General features: G+C 48.3%; 1 protein-coding gene across 8 annotated transcripts in view; it reads left to right on the forward strand.

The window, feature by feature from the left end:
• FMNL2 (formin like 2) overlaps positions 1-24,385 on the forward strand; it is a 263,443-nt gene extending 239,058 nt beyond the window's left edge. Inside the window, exons 16-28 of one of the 8 annotated variants that reach the window (XM_041739554.1) lie at positions 2,547-2,567; positions 4,644-4,768; positions 5,818-6,020; positions 7,542-7,776; positions 8,860-8,928; positions 9,041-9,121; positions 10,094-10,223; positions 12,460-12,623; positions 13,559-13,660; positions 16,064-16,162; positions 16,771-16,894; positions 18,896-19,021; positions 22,343-24,385. In XM_041739554.1, the coding sequence (XP_041595488.1) occupies positions 2,547-2,567; positions 4,644-4,768; positions 5,818-6,020; positions 7,542-7,776; positions 8,860-8,928; positions 9,041-9,121; positions 10,094-10,223; positions 12,460-12,623; positions 13,559-13,660; positions 16,064-16,162; positions 16,771-16,894; positions 18,896-18,987 (1,445 nt within the window). In that variant the 3' untranslated portion in view covers positions 18,988-19,021; positions 22,343-24,385. Of the gene's footprint in view, positions 1-2,546; positions 2,568-4,643; positions 4,769-5,817; positions 6,021-7,541; positions 7,777-8,859; positions 8,929-9,040; positions 9,122-10,093; positions 10,224-12,459; positions 12,624-13,558; positions 13,661-16,063; positions 16,163-16,770; positions 16,895-18,895; positions 19,022-20,548; positions 20,643-22,342 lie in introns of all 8 variants that reach the window. The other 7 variants (XM_041739553.1, XM_041739557.1, XM_041739552.1 and 4 more) reach the window with 7 other exon arrangements.
• The last annotated feature ends 886 nt before the right edge of the window (positions 24,386-25,271 follow it).

Below are 25,271 nucleotides of genomic sequence, written 5' to 3' on the forward strand. Positions count from 1 at the left end.
GCAGGGGTGCCCCCCCGCCCCCCCCCCCCCCCCCCACCCCCCGCCACTCTCTAGCAGGGAGTTCCGATTTTCCCAACTTCCCACTTTCCATTCTCCCCACCGAGAAGAGGGAAGAAAGACAAGTTACCTTCTTAGGGTCGGTGCATCTACGTGAATTCCTCAAGCACCTGTGGACAGCTGGTCACAGAAGCGTACTGACTTCCGTCCTGACACAGATGTGCCTCTGTGGTTGGAAGATCCATGCAGCGTCACTTACCAGAGGCAGAAACGCCTCTCCGTGCACTTGCCCGACGTGGACTTCCAGGCGTCTCTTCTGTGCATTTGAAGACATCAGAATCCACTCTAGTGGAACCGAAGCTTCAAGAGTTGCCAACGGTGGTGTCCCTGTGCCTCGAGATGCCTGAATCCTGCGCGCTGCCCTCCGCTAACCAGGACAGAGTGCGGCATCCCTACCTCGCCAGAAACGACGGGAGGGGCGGGGGGGGGTGCAGCGAGAGGAAGAAAATTGTTCTAATGCCTTGAAATAGAGGTTTTGATTTTTGACTCATCGAAGTGATTTTTCACTCTTTTCTAAAATACCACAGGCCATCTTCCCATCACGGAGCGTTTCCCTGGCGTGTTGAATGGCTCTGAGCTTTCCCGCGCCATCAGATAATTCTGTGTGCTCCCCTATGCACTCCCTTTATGAGGTCTCTTAGGTCCCCTGAAGAACTACCATCTGATAGGTGTGATCGTTCTCAGAGCCTTTCGTCCAACGTCTCGGCTGTAAGAGGTTCCCAGATTGCCTGCTCCGTCCCTCAGACTGTCCCATCTGCAGCTGTACTGGGCTGTCATCAGGACTGGTTCATCCTGGTGCCTGCAGCCCTCTTGGGCACCAGAGATCTGCCCAGAGCAGCCTTGTTCCACACCGGATCTGTGGTGCTTACTTCCTCCCCAACGTCCATAAAATCATCAAAGAAACAAACAACAAATGAAACAAATTTTTCATTAACACATTGCTCATCACCATTGAAAGTCATGTTCAAAGTAGTCCAGTGACTTTGCGCTACTTTTCAGGGTCACTCCGTATCTCCTACTTTCTTCTAGAACTTTTATTGCTTCTTAAGGACAAAAGTTGAAGGTGTGTCATCGTGGAACTGTTGGATTTTGGAAGGTAAACCGAAGACCTCTTAACAAGCCCCAGGAATCCATTCCATCAACAGGCTCCCCTCAGCCACTGAATATGGAAACCCATAGTTGACTTGTGGACCTGGTCCACTGGTCAGGCTTTCTGCGGAGCGCCCTGAGAGCACTCACCATGGCAGGTGTCTTGTCTGACACCACTTCCTCCCTTGTTGGCCAAATCTAACATGAGAGTCTCCACTTCATTCACCTGAGCTCCCATCTAGAACTCAGAACTGCCTTGGCACGAAGCTGAGATGTGCAGGTCCGGGGCTCCCTTTGGTGCAGGTCTTGTCCTCTATGGTTATTATTATTTTTTTTTTTTGACCGGGTCCTTCCCATGACTTAATTTAAAAAACTTACAGGCCGTCTTGATGGGCTCAGCGTTACAGTGCAGAACTCTCTGTTCAGCCGGACACCCACTGCTGCCCTCAGGGTTGCTACAGTTGGAAGTTGTCCCCTTGGTGTCTTACACCATTTTTAGAGGACTGTGTGTGGAATTTAAGAAACTTCCCTTTGGCGCCATAAGTGTCCATTAAACAATTACAAGATGTTCTGTTTTATAAGATCTAAGGATCATAAGACTGTCACGTAGTACATCTTGTGAGATGTGTTGCCAATGTGTTGGGCAACTTCCTCCCTGAACTTAGGAGGCCAGACAGAATCAGGGTGGCCCAGAGAGGCAAGGGACAGAGCTGAGGTGAGACGCTGAGGCCTCCTGGAGCCCAGAAGCCTGGGGCATTGCTAGGGCCTCGGATCCATGGGCAACAGGATGACCTACCTCCTCAGTAGGTAAGCAGGTATGTGTGTGGTGGCTAAGCCAGGGGACCTGAACGGCCTCCCTGATTTTATCTAGTTAAGTTGTCTTTGCATCTTATAAAGAGAAAATACATAGTGTGGGATGTATATGTAAGCGTTAGGCTTACTTCCTCAAATCTGTGCCAGAGCAGTCTGGCTCCTGGTTCCCCGTTGGGTTGCCTGTGACAGACCACGGGGCAGGCTATGACCTTTGCCCTCTCTTTGGGGAAACGCGCTTTGCAGGTTCACAATGAGAATCTGTACTTGGCTGATTATTTTTCGTTAACACGTTGCTCATGTCTCATGGAATACCTAGCACGGCTCAGTACGGCTGTTTGCGAACCACTATAATGAAATCATTTTTCCCCCTCTTCTAAAAAGGATTACTTTTAAAAACAAAATAAGGGAGTCTTCAAGGCAGGCCCGAATGGAAGGGAATTTTTGGCTCCTTGCTCCCTTGTGAAATGTGTCCAAGAAGCATGAAATTCTCTGCTGAGAGTGCGCGAACCGCCGAGTGGCTTGACTCTAACCATATCTAATTTTTTTTTTTTTTTGTATTTTCTTTGTTCTTTCTGCTTCCACAAAAGATGGGCCAATCAAGCTTTTCTGTAGGTTGCTCCTCTCTGAGTGTGTTGAGTGTTTGCCATGTGTTCTGTTGGTCACACTGTGCCTTGACATCTTTCCACTCCATCTTACGCGGAACCATTGTAGTTTGACCCTGTGTGTGTGGGAAGTCTCCCCGTTGTGCCAGGTTTGCCCACACGATTTAGTGGAATCGATGCTGGCTCTGTAAGCAGGCAGCCTGGATTTCATATGCCGTATTCCTTTCCCCAGGAGAGAAAAGGAGGGTTTTTTTTTTTTTTTTTCTTTTAGTTTCATTGTAACTGAATCTAAGGCCTCAGCTCTAGAAGGATTTTAGAGTTATTCTGGGGGAGAACGGATAGTTCCTCCGCATAATAAGGACAGGCTGCCAGGTGCCTCTTTTCCAGGCCCTTCCCACGGGTCTCTAGCTGTCTCCATGGAACACACACCCACACAGAGCCCCTGCCTTTGGCCTGAACGCTGTGGACACGGAGTCCCCGAGGTGACCTGTAGGCCCCATCCTCCTGTCACCACCTCCCATTCCCCCGTTGGAGTCAGGACAGCCTTTCTGAAGATGATGTTTTTTGCCCGTGTTCTGATCTCAGGCTTATTCCTAATCTTAGTGACTAGTGAAAAGTAGGATGGTGTAGATGGCTTCACTTTCATGAGTGTCCTGAGGCTGGCGGTGTCCGGGGATGGATGGTGGGCCCCAATGGTGCCGACCCGCCAGCTCAGATTGTGGGAAGATCAGGCACAGCTTCTCCCCTGCTCCCTCTTTCTCTCTCCACATCGTTCAAATGCCAGACTAGGGGAAGATCTGTTCCTTTGTCCCACAGAGGACATGGGTTTTCCTGGGCAGTGTAGACCACAAGGAAGTGTGGCAAGCAGTCCCAACGCTGTTGGGTGGTGGGGCCTAAGGTGTCGCGGTGGAAAGGCCTGGTTTGGCAAAAGCTGTCTTTCTGTGTTCCTGCATGCTCTTGTGTGGATTTATCAGATGACATTCCTGCTGTTTATATGGCCCTCGTAACTCTGGAGGAATGGCAGGCAGCCAGGTGAAAGCCCAGTGTGTTTGGGTTTATTTTGTTCGGCACCATAGTTCTCCCTCCCTTACTAATGATGACAAATAGTGGAGCTCCCAAAGAGTATGGTGGGCATACCAGGTTAAGAAGGTACACATGTAGATGGTTTGGGAAGACTTCTTTATGATGTGTGATTAATTAATGGCATTTTAAATGAATTTCATTTTTTTAGTTCCTTTCCCCGAAGTAAGAGGACTTGGCAGTTCTTCACCTGACCCCTCAAGGATAGATCCCTTCCTATTAAGAGTGTTTTAACTGGTCCATTGCTGCCTTCTAGTCACATGTAGCTGACTCCTAGGGAGAACTTGCTCTCTAAAGAGGGGGAAGGGACTGTGGCCATTCTCAAAAAGCAGTACTAATCCTGATTTCTGAGTTACCCCTTCTGTCATCTTAAATATTTTTTACTTTGAGCTGTTCGTGGCCCTTGGTCTGGTTGGAATGACTCAGCATCAATATAATTCCCATTGTCAAAATCGTCCACAAGAACGTATTACTCTAGCAGAAAGCCAGCCTTCTTGACATTACATTCCTGGTGGTTTAGACAGCCACTACCTGCAGTCTCTGATCATCTTTTAAAATTGGTTTGGAAATATGTGTTCTAGAACCAAGAATTTAAGATTTCAAAATCTAGTTCTCGCTCACTAGTGTCACTGAGTAGTCCTCTCTGCTCTCTTCTTAGATCATTAATAATTTTTGCTCTCCAATACTTTGTCCTAAGCATTGTCCTAACACTGTGAGTGTAATGGAGCAATCCATTTGCCTACATTTAAAAAAATAAAAATAAAAATCAACTCCTGGCTCTTGGAGAATTGAGCACAGTGTTGTATCAGTCAACCAGATAATGACCTCAAATTGCTCCAGCCAAAGCCATGCATGATATTTTCTGTTTTAAAAACACTTGGGCGCCTCTTGCCTGTGTTCCTCCATTGTTAAGTTGTCATCTTCAAGGACTGTTCTCTGATTGTTCTTGAGGGTTATGGGTTTTTGGTGGAATCCTAATTTCATCCTCTCTGACTTCTGTAGCTGTGAAAATTAAGAAGCCAATCAAGACGAAATTCAGAATGCCAGTTTTTAACTGGGTTGCCCTGAAGCCAAATCAGATCAACGGCACAGTCTTCAACGAGATTGATGATGAGCGAATTCTAGAGGTACCTTTCTCATTGGTTGGAAACAAGGAGGGCTGTCTGGGAGCAGAGCTCAAATGGGTGCTCTACGAACCTGGAAATTTCAGTGATAAAATGCTAGTGTTTTAAATGCCTCCACGTAAAGGAAGAAAATAATGTTTAATATTAGAGAACAAAATTGGACACTGTTTTGTAAGGTGGTTTCAAAGCTGTTTTAAAAATTATGTTACGGGGATGCCTGGGTGGCTCAGCGGTTTAGCACCTGCCTTTGGCCCAGGGTGTGATCCTGGAGTCCGGGGATCGAGTGCCGCATCAGGCTCCCTGCAGGGAGTCTGCTTCTCACTCTGCCTGTGTCTCTGACTCTCTCTCTCTCTCTCTCTGTGTGTGTGTCTCTCATGAATAAATAAATAAAATCTTTTAAAAATAATAAAAATAAATTAAAAATTATGTTACTATGGAGTGGTTTTGATTATTTTCAGTGGATGCCACAAAATGTGTATCTGACAAAAGCCCTGTGCCTAATTTATAAAAAGGCATAAAAAAGAAAAAAAAAAAACCTTTATTGAACTCTAAGTGAGTAAGAATTCAATGATCACACTCGATCTGGTTTAATAGATTTTAGTCTGTGTGGTCAGCCCTGTAAGGTAATTAGTGAAAAGCTGCTGAACTGTCCAGATGGAATCCGTTCACTTTAGATGTTCATAGCTGTATGTGTGGCCTAAGCCACGTCATAGCACAAATAGAAGAATAGAGCAAGCCATGATCAAAGGCAAGTATTAAGTAGAAAGAGTAAGTTCTTTGATGCTTAAGAAACTGTCAAAACGGTTTCCCGACTTAATTTTTTTCTGTTTAAAGATTTTATTTATTTACTCATGAGAGACACACAGAGAGAGGCAGAGACACAGGCAGAGGGAGAAGCAGGCTCCATGCAGGGAGCCCGTCGTGGGGCTCGATCCTAGGACCCCGGGGTCACGACCTGAGCCAAAGGCAGACGCTCAACTGCTGAGCCACCCAGGCATCCCTCGACTTAATTTTTAAGAGTAATCCAATTTGCCTGTTTCATCCCTCTCCAGGATTTAAACGTGGATGAATTTGAGGAAATATTTAAGACAAAAGCCCAAGGTCCTGCCATTGATCTTTCTTCAAGCAAACAGAAGATAACACAGAAGGGATCAAACAAAGTGACATTACTAGAAGCAAACCGGGCCAAAAATCTTGCCATAACTTTAAGGAAAGCTGGAAAGACAGCCGATGAGATATGTAAAGCTATACACGTGTAAGTTCAGGGCATTCTGGAAAATTTGATTTTCTGTTGAATTTAGGATAAAAATGAAAATAAGTTATGATTGGTAGATAGCAGAGATATTTCCATAGAAGGGCAAGATAGAAGATAAAAATGGAGCAATTCTTGATATTCGTGTACCGGAGGTTCCCTTTGTTACACACATGTGACTTCAGAGTTGAATGGAACGCTGGCAGTAATGAGGGAGGCCGGAAGTGCCCCGGGGAGTGCTGTGTCACAGTGACAATTACTTTGGAAGGGTAACAACTGGATCGTGACATCGTTTCTTCACTTGGTCTGCTCTCTCGTATGTCTATGGCCACGCATACCTACGAGGAGCGGAGAATCACAGATGCTAAGAAAAGGGAGAGATTGTTTTCTCTGGAGTATCTGAATTCTCTCTAGGATTTGTTGAATACAAATTTGATGGCATTTGTGGAATGATATGATTCAATGCCAGATGCAAATGTGATACAGATGCATATTTTAATTCATAACAATAGGAATGTGATTCCTGTTTCTCTTAGCAGCTTTCAGGAAATTTTACAGTTCAGTTCTTTTTTTATCCTTGAATTGCAGAGGAGGCATTCATTTTATTTACTTTTCTGTGAGAGGAATCTTTCCGTCCTCTTGTGGTCATCGTGACTTTCATATATGATAAGGAACAAATGTTTTAGATATATTGGAATGAATTCACTGTAAATTGGTATTTCATAAATTTTGATACAAGATCCTCAGAAATCATTTGTTCAATTTTATGTCCTCTGTCGGGATCATAATCCAATAATCTAGCGTAGTCTATATTCTGTTTTGATTTCTGATGTTAGAACATGGTAGGTATTCTAGTTTTTATTCTAGTTTTAATCTGTATATACTGTGCTTATCATGATGGTTAGATGTAATTCTATTATTTTGTTGGACAAAGATTGTCCAGGGAAGAAAATCAAGATTGTAGCAAATACTCCTTTTTTTCAAATTGAGTATATATCCAAAAAGACCTGACATACCTTCAATGGAGGTATGCATCTAAGCCAAAACATCCATTTAGTACAGGCATCTGGATCTTTTTTTTTTTTTAAAGAAGAAAAAATATCCCAGCCTGTTGATTTAATTGAAAAATATTACAGAGTTCACCAGATAGTCTGAAGTTGTGTGTATAATTTCAATCTTCCTAATTAGAAGTACTTAATATGCCTTAAAAACCATGCCCTTGACTTAACCATCGAATGCTTCAGTGTTCCTTCTTGCTCTTCATGTCATTTACTGTTGATTTCTGGAGACTTGGAGCTCTAGTAATAGGCTAAAAACTGAGCATGGCTGTTGGGATGAGGTCTGGGTTCTCAGGAAGGACCACTGTAGCTACCTGTTGGCAGCCAGCACCAAGGGGTATCTTCGCAGCTCAGCTGTAGACATCGGCATTTCATTGCATTGGTGGTTGAGGAGCAGGGTCAAATGGTGGTATGGTTGAAACGGTAGGAGATTTTCTAACACTGACCTGTCCACGTCTGTTTTCAGATTTGACTTGAAGACATTGCCCGTAGACTTTGTAGAATGTTTGATGAGATTCTTGCCAACTGAGAATGAGGTGAAAGTGTTTCGGCTCTATGAGCGGGAACGGAAGCCCCTGGAGAACTTGTCAGATGAAGACCGGTTCATGATGCAGTTCAGTAAAATTGAGAGACTCATGCAGAAGATGACCATCATGGCCTTCATTGGGAACTTTACGGAAAGCATTCAGATGCTAACTCCAGTGAGTGGACCAACTCTGGCAGGGGAGAGAGTCCAAACAGCTATAGGATCATTTTTTTCCTTTTAAGTCTCTTCCAGAATTGCACTTAACTTCATGGACTCTAAAGACTCCTTTCGAGAACTTTCTGGATTGCGTTTTTATTCTAGCAATTTTTTTTCACATTGCATATGCCAACTAAATATGAAAATGGTGAATCTCCATAACCCATATTGCTATTCTCCTCCTTAGAATGCCATTTTCTGTGTCTACAGATGTCCTCCAGCTTTCCACTTCGATACATATGCCCAGGAAAATCATTTTTCAAACTTGTCCCCCCTCCCGAAGATACCATTCCTCTGAATGGGTTGGCAAGACTGAAAATGTTACTTTCCTTTTCTAAAAATGATCCCATATCTTTAATGAACAGGCTTATTGCCTTTCATTAAAACATTATACATTTACTATAGGAGTCGTTTTCCTTGGAACTTTGCTATAGTACACTGTGGTGATGGAGAAGCGGTAGCCAGCCAGCTCTTGTTTCTGTGTGCTAATCTGGCAGAGACTTAAGGATATTGTAAACATAAATATCATAAGTAGTTCTTTCCTAGTTTCTAAATGTTTGTTAATTACTGATTACAGTAGCATGTCTGCTCAAAACCTGTTCTGAGGACTTCTGGAGGGTGATTATATTCCTTTGCTGTTTCGTTTTCGTTCCTGGACAGTTCCATTGATTTAAAAATATACTGTTGTACACGAATCGAGGTGGTGGGAAGGGAATTGAGTTGTGCTAGAAGATGCTGTTGACTCCTAGCTCTGAGTCTCATTGGTTACAGGTTTTGTGACAAGTAAGTTCTGACATTTCTTCTTTCAAATGCTTTGGGAGAAGAACTTGCATGTAATGATATGGTTACCTAAGACCTAGCAGGACAACTTTAATTTGTTAATGTTGAGGAAAAATAGAATCTCAGCATTAAGCCCTTAAGGTCTAAATGAAGATCTGTTTTCTTCTTTGTTAAATTTTAGTTTCCAATTAGAGAGTGTCTTATTTTTAACATGTTTCTTTTCTTCCCCCTCCTCCTCTTCCTTCCTTTGAATGGAATCTAGCAACTGCATTCAATTATAGCAGCATCTGTCTCTATAAAGTCGTCCCAGAAACTCAAGAAAATTCTGGAGGCAAGTGAAGTTTTCATTGTATACATATAGGGAAGTGCTGACTTTTCAGACGCATTCCTTGGGAGTGCTTGGGATGCTGTACTGATGGGTCCGTCTCTCTCTCTTTTTGCAGATCATCTTGGCCCTTGGAAACTATATGAATAGTAGTAAACGAGGAGCAGTTTATGGATTTAAACTTCAGAGTTTAGATCTGGTGAGTGGACTAAAAGAAATACAACAGCTATGTAAGAGACAGGACAGCCAGCAGAGATTAAGTCCCAGAGTGAAGAGTCGGCTCTTGGGAATGGGGGTGGGATGTTTTGATGAAGATCATCCGGTAGTTGGAGGATCAACTGGTATACATTTTCTGGCCTTAAAAAATCCTCATGCCTTTTGACCCAGTGTTTCCATTTCTGGGACTCTTTCCTGAGGAATCTGAATTATGGATGCTGTATTTATTTTATAATTGCAAATAATATAAAGATCCAACATTTTAGAAAATTATTAACTATAACAATAGGGTGAACTCTTCTGAGTCATCTGACTTATATGGACAGGACTAGAGGAAATCCTTCGTGGAATCCTCTCCCCCACAGCTGTGTGGGGCTAACGTGGCTTCCATGTGAGTAGGTTGGGCAGTGGGTTGGGTCCTGAGCCCTGGGGAGACACGGTGTTTGGTAGGGGGTGTCCAGTTAGCCCCAGTTCTGGCCTGAGAGGGTCATTTGCTTAGGTAAGCTCAGCTACTCGAGTCATTGAGGCTGAGGAATGAGAGAGCTGAGCTAAACGTGTAGACCGCATGGTTGGAGTCCTGCCCTGTAGGGAGTATCTGCATACCTGCCAGGTGCACACTCACTCCTCTGCTCTTTCACTTGGGAAAGCTCCAAATTGGGGGCTTCCTGCCTTTAAGCCAGGGGAGGCAGATGCAGATGGGGCACTTTCAGGTGGGTAGAGATGCGTGTTGGAATCCTCCCTGACGTTGGACGTATCCCCTGGTCGAGAAGTCCTATGGTCACCTACAAGTCGGCGGTCTGGTTTAGCCAAGGACGTGTCTGGCTTGGCCCTCCCATGGAGGTGTTTTCTGCCCACTTTAGGGTGCTGTGCTCAGTTACTCTGAGTGGGAGGACATCGTCTGGGTGGCACACTTTCCATCCTCTTTCTCTCTAACCCACATTCCTTTTGTTTTCAGCTCTTAGATACAAAGTCAACAGACCGAAAGCAGACACTGTTGCACTATATTTCAAATGTTGTGAAAGAGAAATATCACCAAGTGTCCCTGTTTTATAATGAGCTTCACTATGTGGAGAAAGCTGCTGCAGGTACTTGACTTCAGCTTTTCGTGTCACTCCTGAGTAGCAGATGCCTTTCATCATGGGTCCTGGGGGAACCATCCCCCGCTTAACCCCTCTTCGGAATGCCTTTGGAGAGGCAATGGGAAAAAGTCCGGAGCTCTTGGCTGGAGTGCGTGGGCCCTGGTGGTTTCGGCTCCAGGGACCTGAGGGAGGCCTCTCTGTGTCCTCACTAAGGGGTCAGGGCTCCGGACCTGGGGCAGCTGCCCTCTTCCATTCGTTGTCCCTAGTCTGTTGCTGTTGTTAGAGTACGAGCATGAGCACCTGAACATCAGTCCCCAAGAAACACTTCAGTTGGAGTCTGTGCCGTGCTCAGTTGTCAGTACTTTCCCCTGGGGTTGAGCCATAGCAGTTCCGAATTTTCTCATTTAACTCACCGAGTGATTCTGACATAGGTACGTAGCAGTATCCCCATGTTACGGGTGAGAAAATGGACACATTTAGAGGTTAAATAGCTTGCCCACAGTCACATGGGTAGAACATGATAGAAATAGGATCAGAGCCCATGCTTTCTCATCCGGCGTATGGTCGAATGTCCTGTGTCCTCCAGAGACTGTTAGGCTAGAAAAAGGAACCAAATGCACTTTGACCACAGAGCTGGTTACTTGCTGTGATTCTCACATTAGGATCTTGAACCCCGAGCAGTGGAGGTATTTCTTAAAAATTCACGCTCCTAAAAAAAAAAAAAAAAAATGCTCCTGGGGCCTACTTCAGACTTAGCAAATCGAATCTTCTTGGGCAAGACTTTCTCTGACTTCCTCAAAGTAAAAGGTTGTTCCTTTTATGCTCTTACTACGGGGGACTCCACACTGCTCTCTCATACAAGATTTATCAGGTTTTTTTTATGACAGTTTGCATGGCCATTTCAACGGATTTAGGAATATAAGCGAGTCTTATCTATCCGTATGTTTCCCTTAGCCCCTAGCAAATTGCTGGGGGCATAAGTAATGAGCGAGTGGGCAAGTGAGATGACTCGCTGCTAACTGGGGACAGCTGCTCCCAAGGCCCCAGTGGAGACCAAGCGGCAGGTGTGGCTGATATCTGCGAAGGGCCGGGCGGTGCCTGCTGTGACCCACTCGCGCAGGGGGCAGGGGTTTTCCTCCATCCAGGTTTCACGTGGCCCAAATTAGGGATTCTTTGGTGTCATGATTCTATTTTTTAAGACGTTTAACAAATTTTTGTGGCGGCCATTTGGCGTGGCCCAAGTGAGATTCCCCAAAAGTGTCCCTTGAAAGAAAGCCCATTGGGGAAGCTGACAAGGCTGCGGTCCTGGTGCTGAGCTGTGTCCTGTGTTCTCTGGGGCCCGGGGAGTGGCCGCAATTCCTTATATTTTCGCCCCTTGGTCCAGTCGCCGCTCCGCTGCCCCGGGAGCCTTTCCCGGCCCCTGCTGTGCCCTCGCGCTGTCCTCAGCATTGAGGAGTCAAGTTGAGTGGGACCGTGAGTCCCGCAGGGAACCCAGGGGCCTTGTGCAAGTCGCCCAGGTGCAGAGCTGGGCCAGGGACTGGGGGACCCCGACTTCCTGCGGCAGGAATATACCTGCCCTGCGAGGCGGCCACCGCCCATGGAAGGGCCGGAAGGGCCGGCGCTGGGAGACCCTCCTGAGGCAGGGGCGGCCTCCTCCACAGATCCCACCTGTTCTGGTTGCTCAGTAGCAGCATTGGACGCCCACGTTTAGATGCTGCCCCCTGCTGGGAGAGCCCCAAGTGCAGACGAGGTGGAAGTGCAGGAGATCTGGGCTGCCCCCTGCCCACCCCCCCCCCCGGACCCCCAGATCAGGATCCCCCCCCCGCCCTCCGGTCCCCCAGATCAGGATCCTCCACGCCTACAGGCCAACCAAAGGGTTATCAGCCCCTGTGAGGGGGATGGGATAGTTGGGTATAATCCCGGGACTGGGGAGGCCCTGGTTGTTCTCTGAACTCCATTTCAGCCACCTCCCGGCTGTGCGACCTAGAGCAGGCCACGGAAAGAGGCTGCTGTTGGCGAACGTGGCCAACGGTGCAGAGGAGTTCATGCTTCTGTAGAAGCTAGTGCCGTGCAGGAGACGAGCGCTAGCAAGTTATTCACACCATCAGCTCTTCGCTCTGATGGCTGGAAGCTAGATCTCAGGCCCTTGGAAGGGACCCTGGGAATCCACCGAGAACCGGGCTTCCGGGCCGGACTCACTGTGGTTTTGACCTCCCTGGGGACGTGGCTGTCTCTTCTTCAGTCTCCCTTGAGAATGTTCTGCTGGACGTCAGGGAGCTCCAGAGGGGCATGGACTTAACCAAGAGGGAGTATACCATGCATGACCACAACACGCTGCTGAAGGAGTTCATCCTGAACAATGAGGGGAAGCTGAAGAAGCTGCAGGATGACGCCAAGATTGCACAGGTAAGCGTCTGTGCCCCAGCCGCTCACCAGGAGGTGACTGGTGCCCGCCCTGGCTCTGCGGGAAGATCGTCCTATCTGCTGCGGGTAGACTTCCTACGTCACTCATGACTCCTGTGGGCGAAATCTTTCTGAATACTGTGCCCAGAAGTGCCCGTGTTCTGTTCAGGGTCCTCTTCTGATTTAGTCTTCAGCCTCTTCTCCGGAGGCCCTCCCTCCCTCTCCTCCCCCTTCCGCTCCTCAGCCCCCTCTGTGCGGGTCCCGTGTCCATTTCAGCCAACATGTGTCCTTCTCGTGCTTAGCAAAGCACTGTCCTTCCCAGTGTATTGGGTTTCTGTAGGCCTTGACCTTGAGATCCTACACTACCCGGGAGTTAGGTGGACACACTCAGAGAACAGCCCGAATGGACTGCATGCCGTCCTAGAGGGATGCGGGCTGCGGGAGCTCGGAGCTTGCTGAGTGCTGGAGCGGCTCCCGGTTGAGGCTGTCTTGTGCCAGGAAAGAGTTGAGACGGAGACATGAGTGTCCCTAAAGCGGGGATGCTGTAAGGACATTGAAGCAGTGAGCCGAGGTGGTTTTAAGGGGTTCTTGCACGGTTAGGAAGGTCTTGCAAAGGGGTAATTCCTCACGTGTGTGTGCACGTGTGAGACGGTGTGTGACTGTGTGTGACTGTGTGTGGAAGTGCATGTGGTCCCAGAGAGGAATCCTGTGCGACGTCATTGCCGCCTTCTGCTCGCCTTTGCCTAGGCATTCAGAAGGAATCCGAGGGCCCAGAGGGTCGTGGGGGAGTGAGGGGGCCGGAGGAGAGCTGGGCCCCCCTGCTTGATCCCCCCACCCCGCTGGGTCCCCCCTGCTGCTTGCCACTGCTCCTCCCCCAGGTGTAAAGTTCAAATGCTGGACCTTATGAAACTTTCAAAGAGGAGTTTGCTTCTTTACAGGATGCTTTTGATGACGTGGTGAAGTATTTTGGAGAAAACCCCAAGACGACACCACCCTCTGTCTTCTTTCCCGTCTTCGTCCGGTTTGTGAAAGCCTATAAGGTAAATAGGGTCCTTTAAAGGCTTCCTTGCCCGACTCCTCAAGCAGGTGTCCTCCCAGAGCCTGGCCTGAGTGTCCGCTGTTGTGCTGAGGTGTCCCCAGGTCCCCAGGCAGGTCTGGCGGGGAGGGGCAGTGACAGTCGCAGGGTCCTTGGCCTGTGATGCTCCTTGTCCCCACCAGCCAGGCCTGGGGCTCAGTCCGAAGGCAAAAGCTCTGGGCTGCCCTTTGGGGCAAGCGAAGAGCCTCCAGGATCATCACTGTTCTCTCCCGTGGGCAGGGGGAGGACTTGGGAACTGCTTGGAGGGAGCGGGCCGAGGCGGGGCAGCCTCTGCGTGTCCTTCCTGGGCCTGGCATCCCGCAGAACCGCGCTTCCCAGTGCAGCCTGAGAGTCGGCACCGGGCAGGGTGGCTGCCGCTGCGTCCTCCTCTGCTCCCGCCACGGCCCTTCCTTTAAATGGGACATTTGCCACAGTCCGGGGCCGTGCACCGGAGGCATCTGAGCAGGCCTGATGGGAGGGGCAGGGAGTCAGAAGCAGGCGCTCAAGGCGGACACCTCACTGGCTGAGCCACCCAGGCGCCGGGGTGGTCTACATTCTTGAGAAACACCCTTTTGGGTGGAGTGGGTCTCTTCTCTAGAACCATCCTTTGGCCTTTTCCTGAAATGCAGGTTACACTGCGTAACTGCCGGCATGGCCGTGGAGGGGTGATACTACAGGCCGTGTGCAGACGGGGGGATGGACCCGAACCCAGGGCAGAGGCCATATGCCAGGGGCCCTGAGAAGGCCTCGGCCACAAGCTGCGGCTCACTGCTTCTCCGGGTTCCCTGCTGCTGATGCCACGTAGTGAGCTGCAGGGAGGACTCGGGTTCTTGTCATGTGCTGGGACCACGTCCTTCACATAAAAGATCAGGAGTCTAAGGCCTATAGGGAAAATATATGCTATTTTTAAGGTCGTATAATACGAGCTGGCAAGTGGGTCTCTGAGCCAGGGGAATGTGTAAAGCCGAGGAGAAAGGGAAGGTTCCTCTGTGGTCCATGTGGGGTGCCGTGTGCCCCTTCCACACTCCCGGGCCGGATGTGGCCCCGCGGCGGCTCTGTGGGGTGCTGGCCAGGTGGTGGGGGTGTCCAGCGTCCTACTGGGCCTTGATGCTCCGTGTGTGACTCCCAGCCTGACCCTCGGGCAGACATCAGGGTTTTAGGATCTCCTCTCTCCTCTCCCCAAGTTTGAACCAGACTTAAGGTGACAGTGAAAGGGTTCAAAATGTGGACTCCATTCCCGACGGTGGTGCACGGAGGGGTGCTGGTGTGTCATCGGCGAGCTTCTACCTCAGGCCTCCCTTGCTTGACGAACGGACCGCTTCACGGCCAGACCCTTAGAAGTGTCTTCAGGGAGGCTGCCTTCAAGACAGGGGGTGCCCCGGAGGGCTGAGCTGGGACGACCTGCTGTGGCTTCTTGTCCCAGACTCGTCACACTCGTCAGTCTGTTGCCCGTGGGAGGAGCGAGCTGAGGGGGGAGCCCGGAGAGGCTCACCTGGGTGAGACCCCGAACCAAATGAGAGGCAAGTGAATGGAGGTTTCCCCCAACAGTGGGCGAAAGGAGAGGAATCTGAGCTCCTGCTTGTAGAGACAGGTACAGGCGCGTGGGCAGCTTCTAGAAGCAGGACCGGCTCGCGTGAGAATCCTAGAGCAGGGCTGCCAGGGGGTCGCTCCCCCACACCTGCGGTGGACTGAGGCCGGGCAGCAGAGTGATGGGGCGGGGGCAGAACAGGACTTCTGGAAAGGCCCGGGGCGGTGGCTGGGTCCTCAGGCGTTGGGTGCGGAGCAACAGTGAGTCTGGGGCCACGTCCATGCAGGCATCGTGCAGGCCCTGTCTGCCCCGTCCCCCTCCCCCCCACCCTCCGTGCACTCGGACCCGGTCACCGCCGCTCGCTAAGAATGACTCTAAGAAACCCCGGCCACATTGGGGATCCCTGGGTGGCGCAGCGGTTTGGCGCCTGCCTTTGGCCCAGGGCGCGATCCTGGAGACCTGGGATCAAATCCCACGTCAGGCTCCCGGTGCATGGAGCCTGCTTCTCCCTCCGCCTGTGTCTCTGCCTCTCTCTCTCTCTCTGTGACTATCATAAATAAATAAAAAATTTAAAAAAAAATTAAAAAAAAAAAAAACCCCGGCCACCACCTCCGGGGCGACCCCATGGTCACGATGTGGTGTTCGCGGGGCGAGGCTCCTCCGTCGCAGCCGTGGGTGCTGACCCTGCGACCACACGTGCAGGGAGCTCGGCCGCGTAGTCTGTGGTAGTGCGGGCTGCGCCCGTGCCTTCCCCTGTGGGAAGAAGGAAGAAGAAAAAAAGAAAAGAAACCACCTGGTCGCTGTCACTCCCGCTGACACAGTCTTCTGGTTCTTTCCCAGCAAGCAGAGGAGGAGAACGAGCTGCGGAAGAAGCAGGAACAAGCGCTCATGGAGAAGCTTCTGGAGCAGGAAGCTCTGCTGGAGCAGCAGGACCCAAAGGTCAGAGCCGTGGCTCCCGGGGCCGTGTGTCCCCGGGCGCCCAGGGGAGGCCAGTGCTCCGCGTCTGGCCGCTGTCGGGGCCCAAGGCCGCAGGCTCGTAGTCCTACTTGGCATGGCAAACCGGGGGTGGGGGTGGGGTGGGGCTCACCCTGTCTGGGGGTGTCCCCGGATGCAGAGGCCTAGGGAACTCGGGGTTGGCAGCTGTGGTGAGGCTGCACTGGCCACTCAGTGTCGGGGGCCAGCGGGGGCAGTGGGTGAAGGTGACCGCGGGGGGCGGGGAGGGCAGTGGGTGAAGGTGGCTGGGGGGGCAGCGGGCACAGGTGACCGTGAGGCAGGCCGGCACCTTCATCCCTGTCCTGTGGCCGACGCCACGAGGCTGTCGGCTGTTTCCAGCTGCTCTGCGGTGTGGAGCCACCCTCCTCCTCCTCCTCCTCCTGCTCCTCCTCCTCCCGAGCAGCTTTCTGGGCTGTTCTCTGGGCAGAGTTGGGTGGTGGCGCCTGTTTTGGGCCAAGGCTGCCTGCTCGCGGTAGAGCACTGGGACCCACTGGGGGTGCCTCAGGCCTCCGGTGCCTGCTGGCCCCTAATCTCTGCCGGTCCTCTCTCCCCAGTCTCCCTCCCACAAGTCGAAGAGGCAGCAGCAAGAATTAATCGCAGAATTAAGGCGGCGACAAGTGAAAGATAACAGACACGTGTACGAAGGGAAAGACGGTGCCATCGAAGATATCATCACAGGTAAAAGCTCTTTCCTCCCGTGGCCCCTACAGACCCCGCTGAGCCCCCTGCGGCCGACTGCTTGCACCCTTGCTGCTGCACGGTCCAGGGCTCGCAGTCCTTCCAGTGACTTTGCTCGGATCCGGGACCGTGCGGCCAGGGGCTCTGCTGGTGCTGGAGGTCTTTCGGGGGCCTGGGGACTCCCGTTGGAAAGCGCAGCGCTCCCTGAAGACCTCTCTCCCCTCATCCCCGGAGCCCTGCAGGTTGCACCAGGCTCCTCTTCCCCGTGCTTCTCCACGGTCTTGGATGCACTTCCCTGCTCCATTTCCTACCTTGTGGCCACTCCTACCCACCCGCCTGCCCCAGTAGTGGATCCTGTGGCCAAGACCCCCACGGGGCCGTGCGCTCACCACGGTCGGTGCAGGCTTTTCCTGCATGTTCTTTAAAAGCCTTATTATTCATTCAAAGTAACCGAAGAGAGTAGGAAGTGAGGAGCTAGTGAGGGGGAAGTGAGGAGCTAGTAGGCCGGGGGCCGTCCGCTGTGAGCGACCAGCGCCTGACCCTGCTTGGCTCTCATCTAATTAAGTCGTAGCCTAAGACAGTGGCAGTGGCTGTGAGTGACTTTCAGGTCTGTTGCATGTGAATCGTGCTCATTAGCTTCCAAGACCCTTAACGCTCCTTTATGGTAGAGAATTTTAAAACTATGCAACGCAGAAGTGCAGGTAGCAGCAGAGCAGTTCATACACCCATCAGCTGTTGAAAGTTTTCAGCTCGTGCTGTCTTGTTACCTGTCTGCCTCTCTCTCTGTTCCCCGTCCCCCAACCTCGGAGGATTATTTTGAAGCAGATCTAAGACCTGCAGTTTCATCTGGTTGTATCTCCGTAGGTGTCTTCAAAAGATAAGGACTGTTTAATAAAGCAAAGAAACAGGCAGAGTATCATCAGCACACATCTCCAAAACTAACGACTTGTTGACATCGGACGTGCGTTAGACGCTCCCTCAGCTGTCCTCATTTTTTAAAAGAATATAACTAAGAATTTTGACTTCTCGTTTTTGGTTAATAGGATCCCAGATGACCAAAACCACCATTTTTTATTTTCTTTAATTTTTTGTTTCACCCACTCAGACCCAGGGAAAGAAATAAAATAGATAAATGAGTTACTAGCAGGAAGTCACTAGAGCGTTTCGGGCCCAGAGTAGAGGTCTCCGTTGGCGGTGGCTAGGTCAGTGCACTGCAGGGAGTGTGCATGTGCGTACGGCGCACACACAGCTGGTGCGTGCGTGCGTGCCTGTTCGCTCTGCAGGGCCTTGCACTTGGCCCCAGGGAAAGCCCCACTGCTTAGCACCTCTCCTTGTTTCCCCTGCACCGAGGGAGAAGCTCTGCTCCGAGCGAGACTGGGAACCAGTCTTTTTGGGCTAAGCACCTATTAGCCTCAGTGCTCCAATAACTTGTTTTTTTAAAGATTTTATTTATTTACTCATGAGAGACACAGAGAGATACAGACACCCAGGCAGAAGGAGAAGCAGGCTCCATGTGGGGAGCCCGACGCGGGACTTGTTCCAGGACCCCCGGGGTCACGCCCTGGGCTGAAGGCGGACGCTCAACTCCTGAACCCCCCCCACCCCGGGGTCCCTGTGCTCCAATAATATTAACCTGTAGGGAGAGAAGCCTCTAGGCTCACAGAGTAAGGTTTCCTTTCCCATCGGCCTGTTCTCCGTTGTAAAACGAGGGAGCTGTACACTTCCTATTTGCCCGACCCAATCGTTAAGCTACTGTTGGAGATGAATGAATATCTGCTTACAGATACTATTGTTTTTACTCTCTGTAAAACGTTTTCCATTTTCCACCCACCAAGCCCCAGACTGAGTGACTCTTTTAGACTTTATGAACTCACTTGGGTATATACTGCCTCTCCCCTTCCCCAGGTATGATTAACAAAGCACTAACCGTGTACTAACGTGATAGATCTTGGCTTTTTACTCTCTTCTGTTTGTCTTATTTGGCTGTCATTTTCGATGCAGTGCTGAAGACTGTGCCCTTTACTGCTCGCACCGCCAAGCGTGGCTCTCGATTTTTCTGCGAACCTGTTCTCACTGAGGAATACCATTACTAAACTATTACTCTTTCTCACCTGATGCTCTTAAAAGGTTGCTACAGATTTTTTTTGACCTCTTATGTCCCCTGTATGTGTGTTAGGGCCATCCCAGATGCGAGCATGGAATTGCCATCTCCACCCCGTCATACTTTATGTCACTCTCACACTGCATGGTTTTGCATGTCAGTCATTACTGCCTTCTCACGGCCACTTTCAGTTGTCAGTCCACATGGCTGTTGTGGTCTGCGTGTGAGTTAGTGGACTTGATTGTAGAAATTTTCAGGAAAATAGTAGAGAGCATTAGTCTGAGACCGTATTAGGATCAGCTAGGTTGTTAGAAGACTTTTGGGCTAATGCCTTTGGACACAAAATGATAGTCGTTAGTGACAATAACTACTATACCCAACATGTATTGAGCACTTGCTGTGTTTTAATAGGTTTACCGATACTAAAGCAGCAGCCTCTCTGCACTCGATGAACGTGCTCTGAGTTACAATGAGCCGTATACAAGCGCTCAGCGATGCAGAGGGCCCAAAAGTTGAAAAATGCTTTGCAGAAGGAGCTGTGAACTACATGGCTGGGCCTCTCTTAACTGTCTGCTACCGTCTATAGGCATCATCCACAGTATGACGGAGCTCACAGGACAAGCAGGGAGCCCTTTGGACATAGGCGTCTACGTTCATATAGGGAATCCGTAGCTTTATACTCAGCCTCTTTTCCTTCTGAGTTCAGCGGTCAGCAGTTCCACGCTGGAGCAAGGCTGTGAGGCAGAAAGTGAAAACCAAGGCTTTTGGAGCTCGCCAGAGGCTTCTCTCATTCTCACTTCTTCGCTGTGACTCTGTTCCAGGTCAAATCCAGGGTATTTCTCTTGCGATGAGATCATATCTGGACCTACTGCTTCGGCCAGGATGGTGGCAACCAGAAATACTAATAGCAAATACCTCTTACGTCTAAGGGGAAATGCCACTGTTCTTAGACTTTAAAAAGTCCCAAAATTTTCAAGAAGTAACTACCTTTCCTTGGTTCCTGACAGCTAGAAAAGAAACAGACTTCTCTGTAGTGCCCGGTTGATTAAAAAGGGACAAGGGAATCACATACGCTCGTTGGAAATAGCCATCGTTCAGCGCCCCTGCTGAGACTGGCATGGAACAGAGGTCACGTGTGTTTGTGGCATTAACTCCCGTGAATGGCCCTTGTCATGTATGTTCTGTCTCTGAGGGCATCAGAGAACATGGGGTGCTGTCGCTTGCCCTGCAGCGTGCTCTCCCACCAGCGCTTACTAACAAGGCTAGACACTGTCGCCTCCTCGGCTCATGTGCCTGTCAGCCTTGCTGCTGGACTGTCTGTTGTTCTGGAGCCAAACTTCAAAGCAGCTTGGATTTGGGTGGTCAGAGAGATGGGTGGGAAGACGTTCGAGGTTTCCCTTGTTTATCTAACTCCTCGTACATTAATGGCCTCCCACTCTCTTCCTCGGTTGGCTAACATGCCGGGTATGTTGAGCACTAAGTTGAATTGCTTTCCATTTTCATCCCATTTTTACTTAACCATCATTTTGTGTTTTTGTTTTTTTTCTGTTTAGCCTTAAAGAAGAATAATATCACTAAATTTCCAAATGTTCACTCGAGGGTAAGGATTTCTTCTAGCACACCGGTGGTGGAGGATACACAGAGCTGGCAAGCATCACTTTTTACTTAGCTTCCTCCTCTCTCTGTATGCAGATCAGTGGTTTCAGTGTGTGGCCGAGGGTGATCTGGGGAGAGTCCGACAAGGGAGAGGTCTCTGTAGCCTCACGTTCCACGATGTGGGTCAGAGACTCTCCGTTGGACCCTGGCCAGCTTCCACGTTACCCAGTGTGATGGCATGGGCGAGGGGATTCGCGGATGATCGTACTTGCTTCGGGTGCCGGGCTGTCCTTCCCCTACCTTTCCCGTGGCCTTCGGGTTAATCAGTTAAGCCGTTTTGATCTGAAGAAGCTGAGAGCAAGTCCTGGCCGGGGAACCTTATCTGTGGCCTTTGAAGACAGATTTGGATCTTTAGAGCCAATTGTTCAGAAGAGTCAGAACTCAAGTCACTGCGGATCCTCAGCCAGAGTGGAATTCTGATCTCCCCTTACCGCTCTGTGCCGGGAAGCAGAAGCTTGAGAGCATTGGGACATGTAAATCATTCTTCCCTTGAACTTAGGAGGAGTAGGGCAGGGAGACTAACTCCTGCAAGTCAGGAGTTTGTCCAGGTGGGGACAGGTTGGTGGGGACGGGTCTCTGCACTCACTCAGCTCATTTGTTTTTGCCACAGGAAAAATTGGGCCCAGTATTGGCAGACCCTTCAGTTTTCCAAGGGAAATCAGAAACCCTGTTTTTTATAGTATCTATTTCAAGACCAGGAAACTGTATTTAAAAGTGTAAGTTGGGGGCTAAGCATTCTGTAGGCCAGATATGGCCCCTTGGCTCCAGTTTTTAAGCTCCTGAATAGGTAAAAATAATAGATTCAATCTGGTTTAATTCTGTTGTTTGTTTCCCCTTCTGATGATCCCCATCAAAAGCAGCTTACCTGCTGGTGAGCCTGCCTACCTTAAGTGTTCATTAAGAAAGCATTAAGATTGCTTAGGTAAAATAAAATACCTTTGTCCATCCCACTTTATTCTGCTAGGACAGTGTCTGCTTGAACCGATAATGCAGTGGTACATTCATTCAACAGAGCATTTTTTTTTATATTAGGCATTTTAAACATTCTGTGCATTTGCAACACAAATTGGAGAATTGCTGGAAAGCCCATACAACTTCTCCCCTCCAGTGAAAAACTGGAGATACTGTGTGCTGAGAGACCATGTACAGAATGGAGTATTCTCTTGATTTGGTGATTACTTTCATTCAGAGGTTGACTGAGCACTGGGTTTCGCAAACTACAGAACAGACCTCAGCTAATACTAATTGAACACCTCTGCCTGCAAAGTAAGCTTGATTAAAGTTCCAGGTAAGACAGGATAGAGCAGTTGGTTTATTAATTTTGTAGTTTAAAGTTTAGTGCAGTTATTGATGTTTAGGTCTCTAGGGGTGCAAAAACAAAACTAGACAAGTCGCAGTTTTTTATAATTGAAACTTTTCAAAATAAGACCCAGCTAGACTCTGGCCAGTGACAAAACAGTTGCCTTCCCTATACATTTTTCTAAAAGTCCCAGAATCCCACCAGTATTACATCCTGCTTTGTTTAAATATTGAGGGCAAAGTTTTTGGCTCAAATACTCCAGTGAATTCGAACGGCCTGTTAGCTGACTCTTCCACACAAGCTGCTTTGATTGGCTGCCAGCTGACCTTGTCTTGCTTAGACCGGGGCACGGAAGGTTGCAGTTCTCTCATTGGTACTTTCCTCTTTCCAGATCTTAGAAACCAACCCTACAGACGAGCCGATGCGGTGAGGAGAAGTGTCAGGCGGCGCTTTGATGATCAGAACTTGCGTTCTGTTAATGGTGCCGAGATAACCATGTGAACCTGAGACCTGCCTGTAGGAGTAGAGTGTGCGTGTGAACGAAACTTTCCACGTGAATTCTGTGTGCTACCATTTAACTGCAACTTTGAACGTTGATAAAATATTCTAAGGGCTCAGATTTAGCAGACGCATAGGAATTTAAAAATGACGGGCTCTCCTTTCAACCTTTAACAAGTGCCTAAAAGTGGAAGTACCTGCTCAGATTAATCAAAGCAATAGGGTTTGATTTGATTAGGTATCTTTTTACACCAGTATATTATCCAGTTTTTTAACCAAAATGTAAATTACATGATCTGCCATTGTGATTGTTCCATGATGGCACACCCTGGTCTCCTGATAAATTGTAAATAACGGATGCATCTGCTGTGGGTTTCCTTTGCTGAGATGTCTTTTAAGGAATTTTGTTTCAGACGTATACCCATCAGCTTTGTATTTTGCAACATAGAAGAAGGAACAAGTCACATGAGTAAACTTCTGTCCATAACCAGGCCCCAGCAGAGTACACAAGGATGCACTGCAGTGGCACAGGAGTCACTCGGCTGTCTCGTTTGAGGTTCTACACGGCTGTGCTAGGGTAGGACACCCCCCCAAGAGAAGTTCATCGGCATGAAGGCAAGGCTACGATGGATACACATTTGTGTAAGATTTACTTGCAGTACTGTGTTCTTCAGCTAGAGGCAGCTTCCAAAATAATAATGCAAGTATATTTATTAATTAGCACTAAAATTAACATCTCCGTAATCAGTATTAGGATTTCTGAGGACCATTATGGGCCAATCCTGAGAACAGAAATTGGTGCCTTGCTAGCCAGGGAGAAGTTCACTAGCTCTGCCAAGCGTCCAAGGCCACTTCTGCTAGCTAGTCCTGAGAGTTAACCTTGCCTTACTCTCCTGACAATCGCAGGTTTCCCCTCCCTTTCTTCTTCCTCCTTTTGTAAATTGGAGAAGATTCATTTGGCCTCGTGTATCAGTTAAATTCTTGTGTTTCCCAGATTGCTTTATTGCAATTAAATTGCTTGAAATACTCACGTTGGGACTAAGCTTACATGATATGTAATGGGACTAAACAGCCAACTGGGCCACTGTTATTTTTCCTTCCTCTCTGGCAGGGCACTTGATCCATTCCAAAGTCAAAAACTGGACGAAAGCTAATTTGTACTTTTCATAACATACATTCTGCTTCCGGCTTACCTTCTTGGTACATTACATCAATATATTAATTGTAAAGTTTATTGTATAGTATTTAACCACTGAATTTCTTGTTTTACGTTGTGCTTATGTGAACTCCTTGGTGAAGGTGCCATTTTCCTTGGATAATGTGTAGTTATATGATCTTTTTAAATGTACAGATATTTTGCTATAAAATTGGTGCAGTTTTTTATGGTTTTTACACTTTAATTCCCACTTAAGCCTTTGGGTAATATTGTAAATATTGTTTAAAAATGCATCAGCCTGTGCTATACAATCTGAATGTTATTTTAACTTATAGTTTCTTTTTTAATATATATATTTAACTACAAGGACAGTTTAGGGATCAGTTACATTTCACTTTAGCATACCTATTTACAAAAAATTACTTTTAAAAACTGCCACCTGCTAGCACATTTCCATAAATGTGTACTTTAAAAAGAACATGCCAAGATTTTGTCTGTCTCAACACTGATTTTGATGAAAAAAGCAATTTGACCATGATGCAACACAAGCAGTTGGCCCTTTATGACAAGCAGCTGTTTTCCAAAGCTCAGTGCTAATCATATTGAAATAATTGCCTATTTATTAATCTACAAATAGACAATAATGTTGGCATGTTCTTTGCTGTTTATTAATGGGCCTGCTTCTTAGCAATATTAGAAATGTTTTATAAAAAAAAAAAGCAGTTCATGTTACTTTTCTGGTCTTTTCATGACATATGAGCAAATAAACTATTTACACTACTATCCTGTAATATGTTGTAGTCTTTCAGTGGCATACTTTAGTGGGGGGGTGGGAGGGGTGACTGGGGGCTTACCAGTCTTCGGTACTTTTATCTTCTACGAAGTTTTATCTTGCTGCTTGAACTCAAGATACAAACTCTTGATCACACGTATGCAATGTAAGAACCTAACAGATTTTGGTAATGAGGGATCCATGTCCAAACTTCTACTTACAAATTTATTGCTCCCAGAGGAACACTGATGTTTGGTGAAGACATTATCCTCCCCCACCCAACCCCAGATTTGTTTTAATGAGGATGTATACAGATAGGTAACATGGGCATCGCTTGGAGGTAACCCTGCACCCAACAACCCTGTTGCTTGGCAAGGTTCATGCAAGCAGTGTGGCCTCCATTGCTCAAACATACTGACTTTTTTTAGTAAGAATTCCAAATCATCAGACTGGACAATTTTCTAACTTGCTTCCTTAAGAATATATTGAATGTTGCACAAAGTGGCTTCAAAACCACTTTCCTGGGCAGCCCCGGTGGCGCAGCGGTTTGGCGCTGCCTGCAGCCCAGGGTGTGATCCTGGAGACCCTGGATCGAGTCCCACATCAAGCTCTCTGTACAATGCCTGCTTCTCCCTCTGCCTGTGTCTCTGCCTCTATGAATAAATAAATAAAATCTTAAAAAAAAACTTAAAGAGGCACAAATTATATTAATAAGCCTTTGTTACCAATTCAGCGCTCTTCTTACTGCACCAGTTATACAATGTCGTTGAAGCTTTATTTTGTAAGGATGGGGAAAAATTCCAGTTAGTAAAATTCTCTTGTTTGTGCCTCATGGTAAACATCTTATAATATTCCACAAAATCAAAATGTTTTCAAACTGAAACCACAGCAGTT

Source organism: Vulpes lagopus, chromosome 24, assembly GCF_018345385.1.
Source record: "Vulpes lagopus strain Blue_001 chromosome 24, ASM1834538v1, whole genome shotgun sequence".
In the NCBI taxonomy this organism is placed as follows: Eukaryota; Metazoa; Chordata; class Mammalia; order Carnivora; family Canidae; genus Vulpes; species Vulpes lagopus.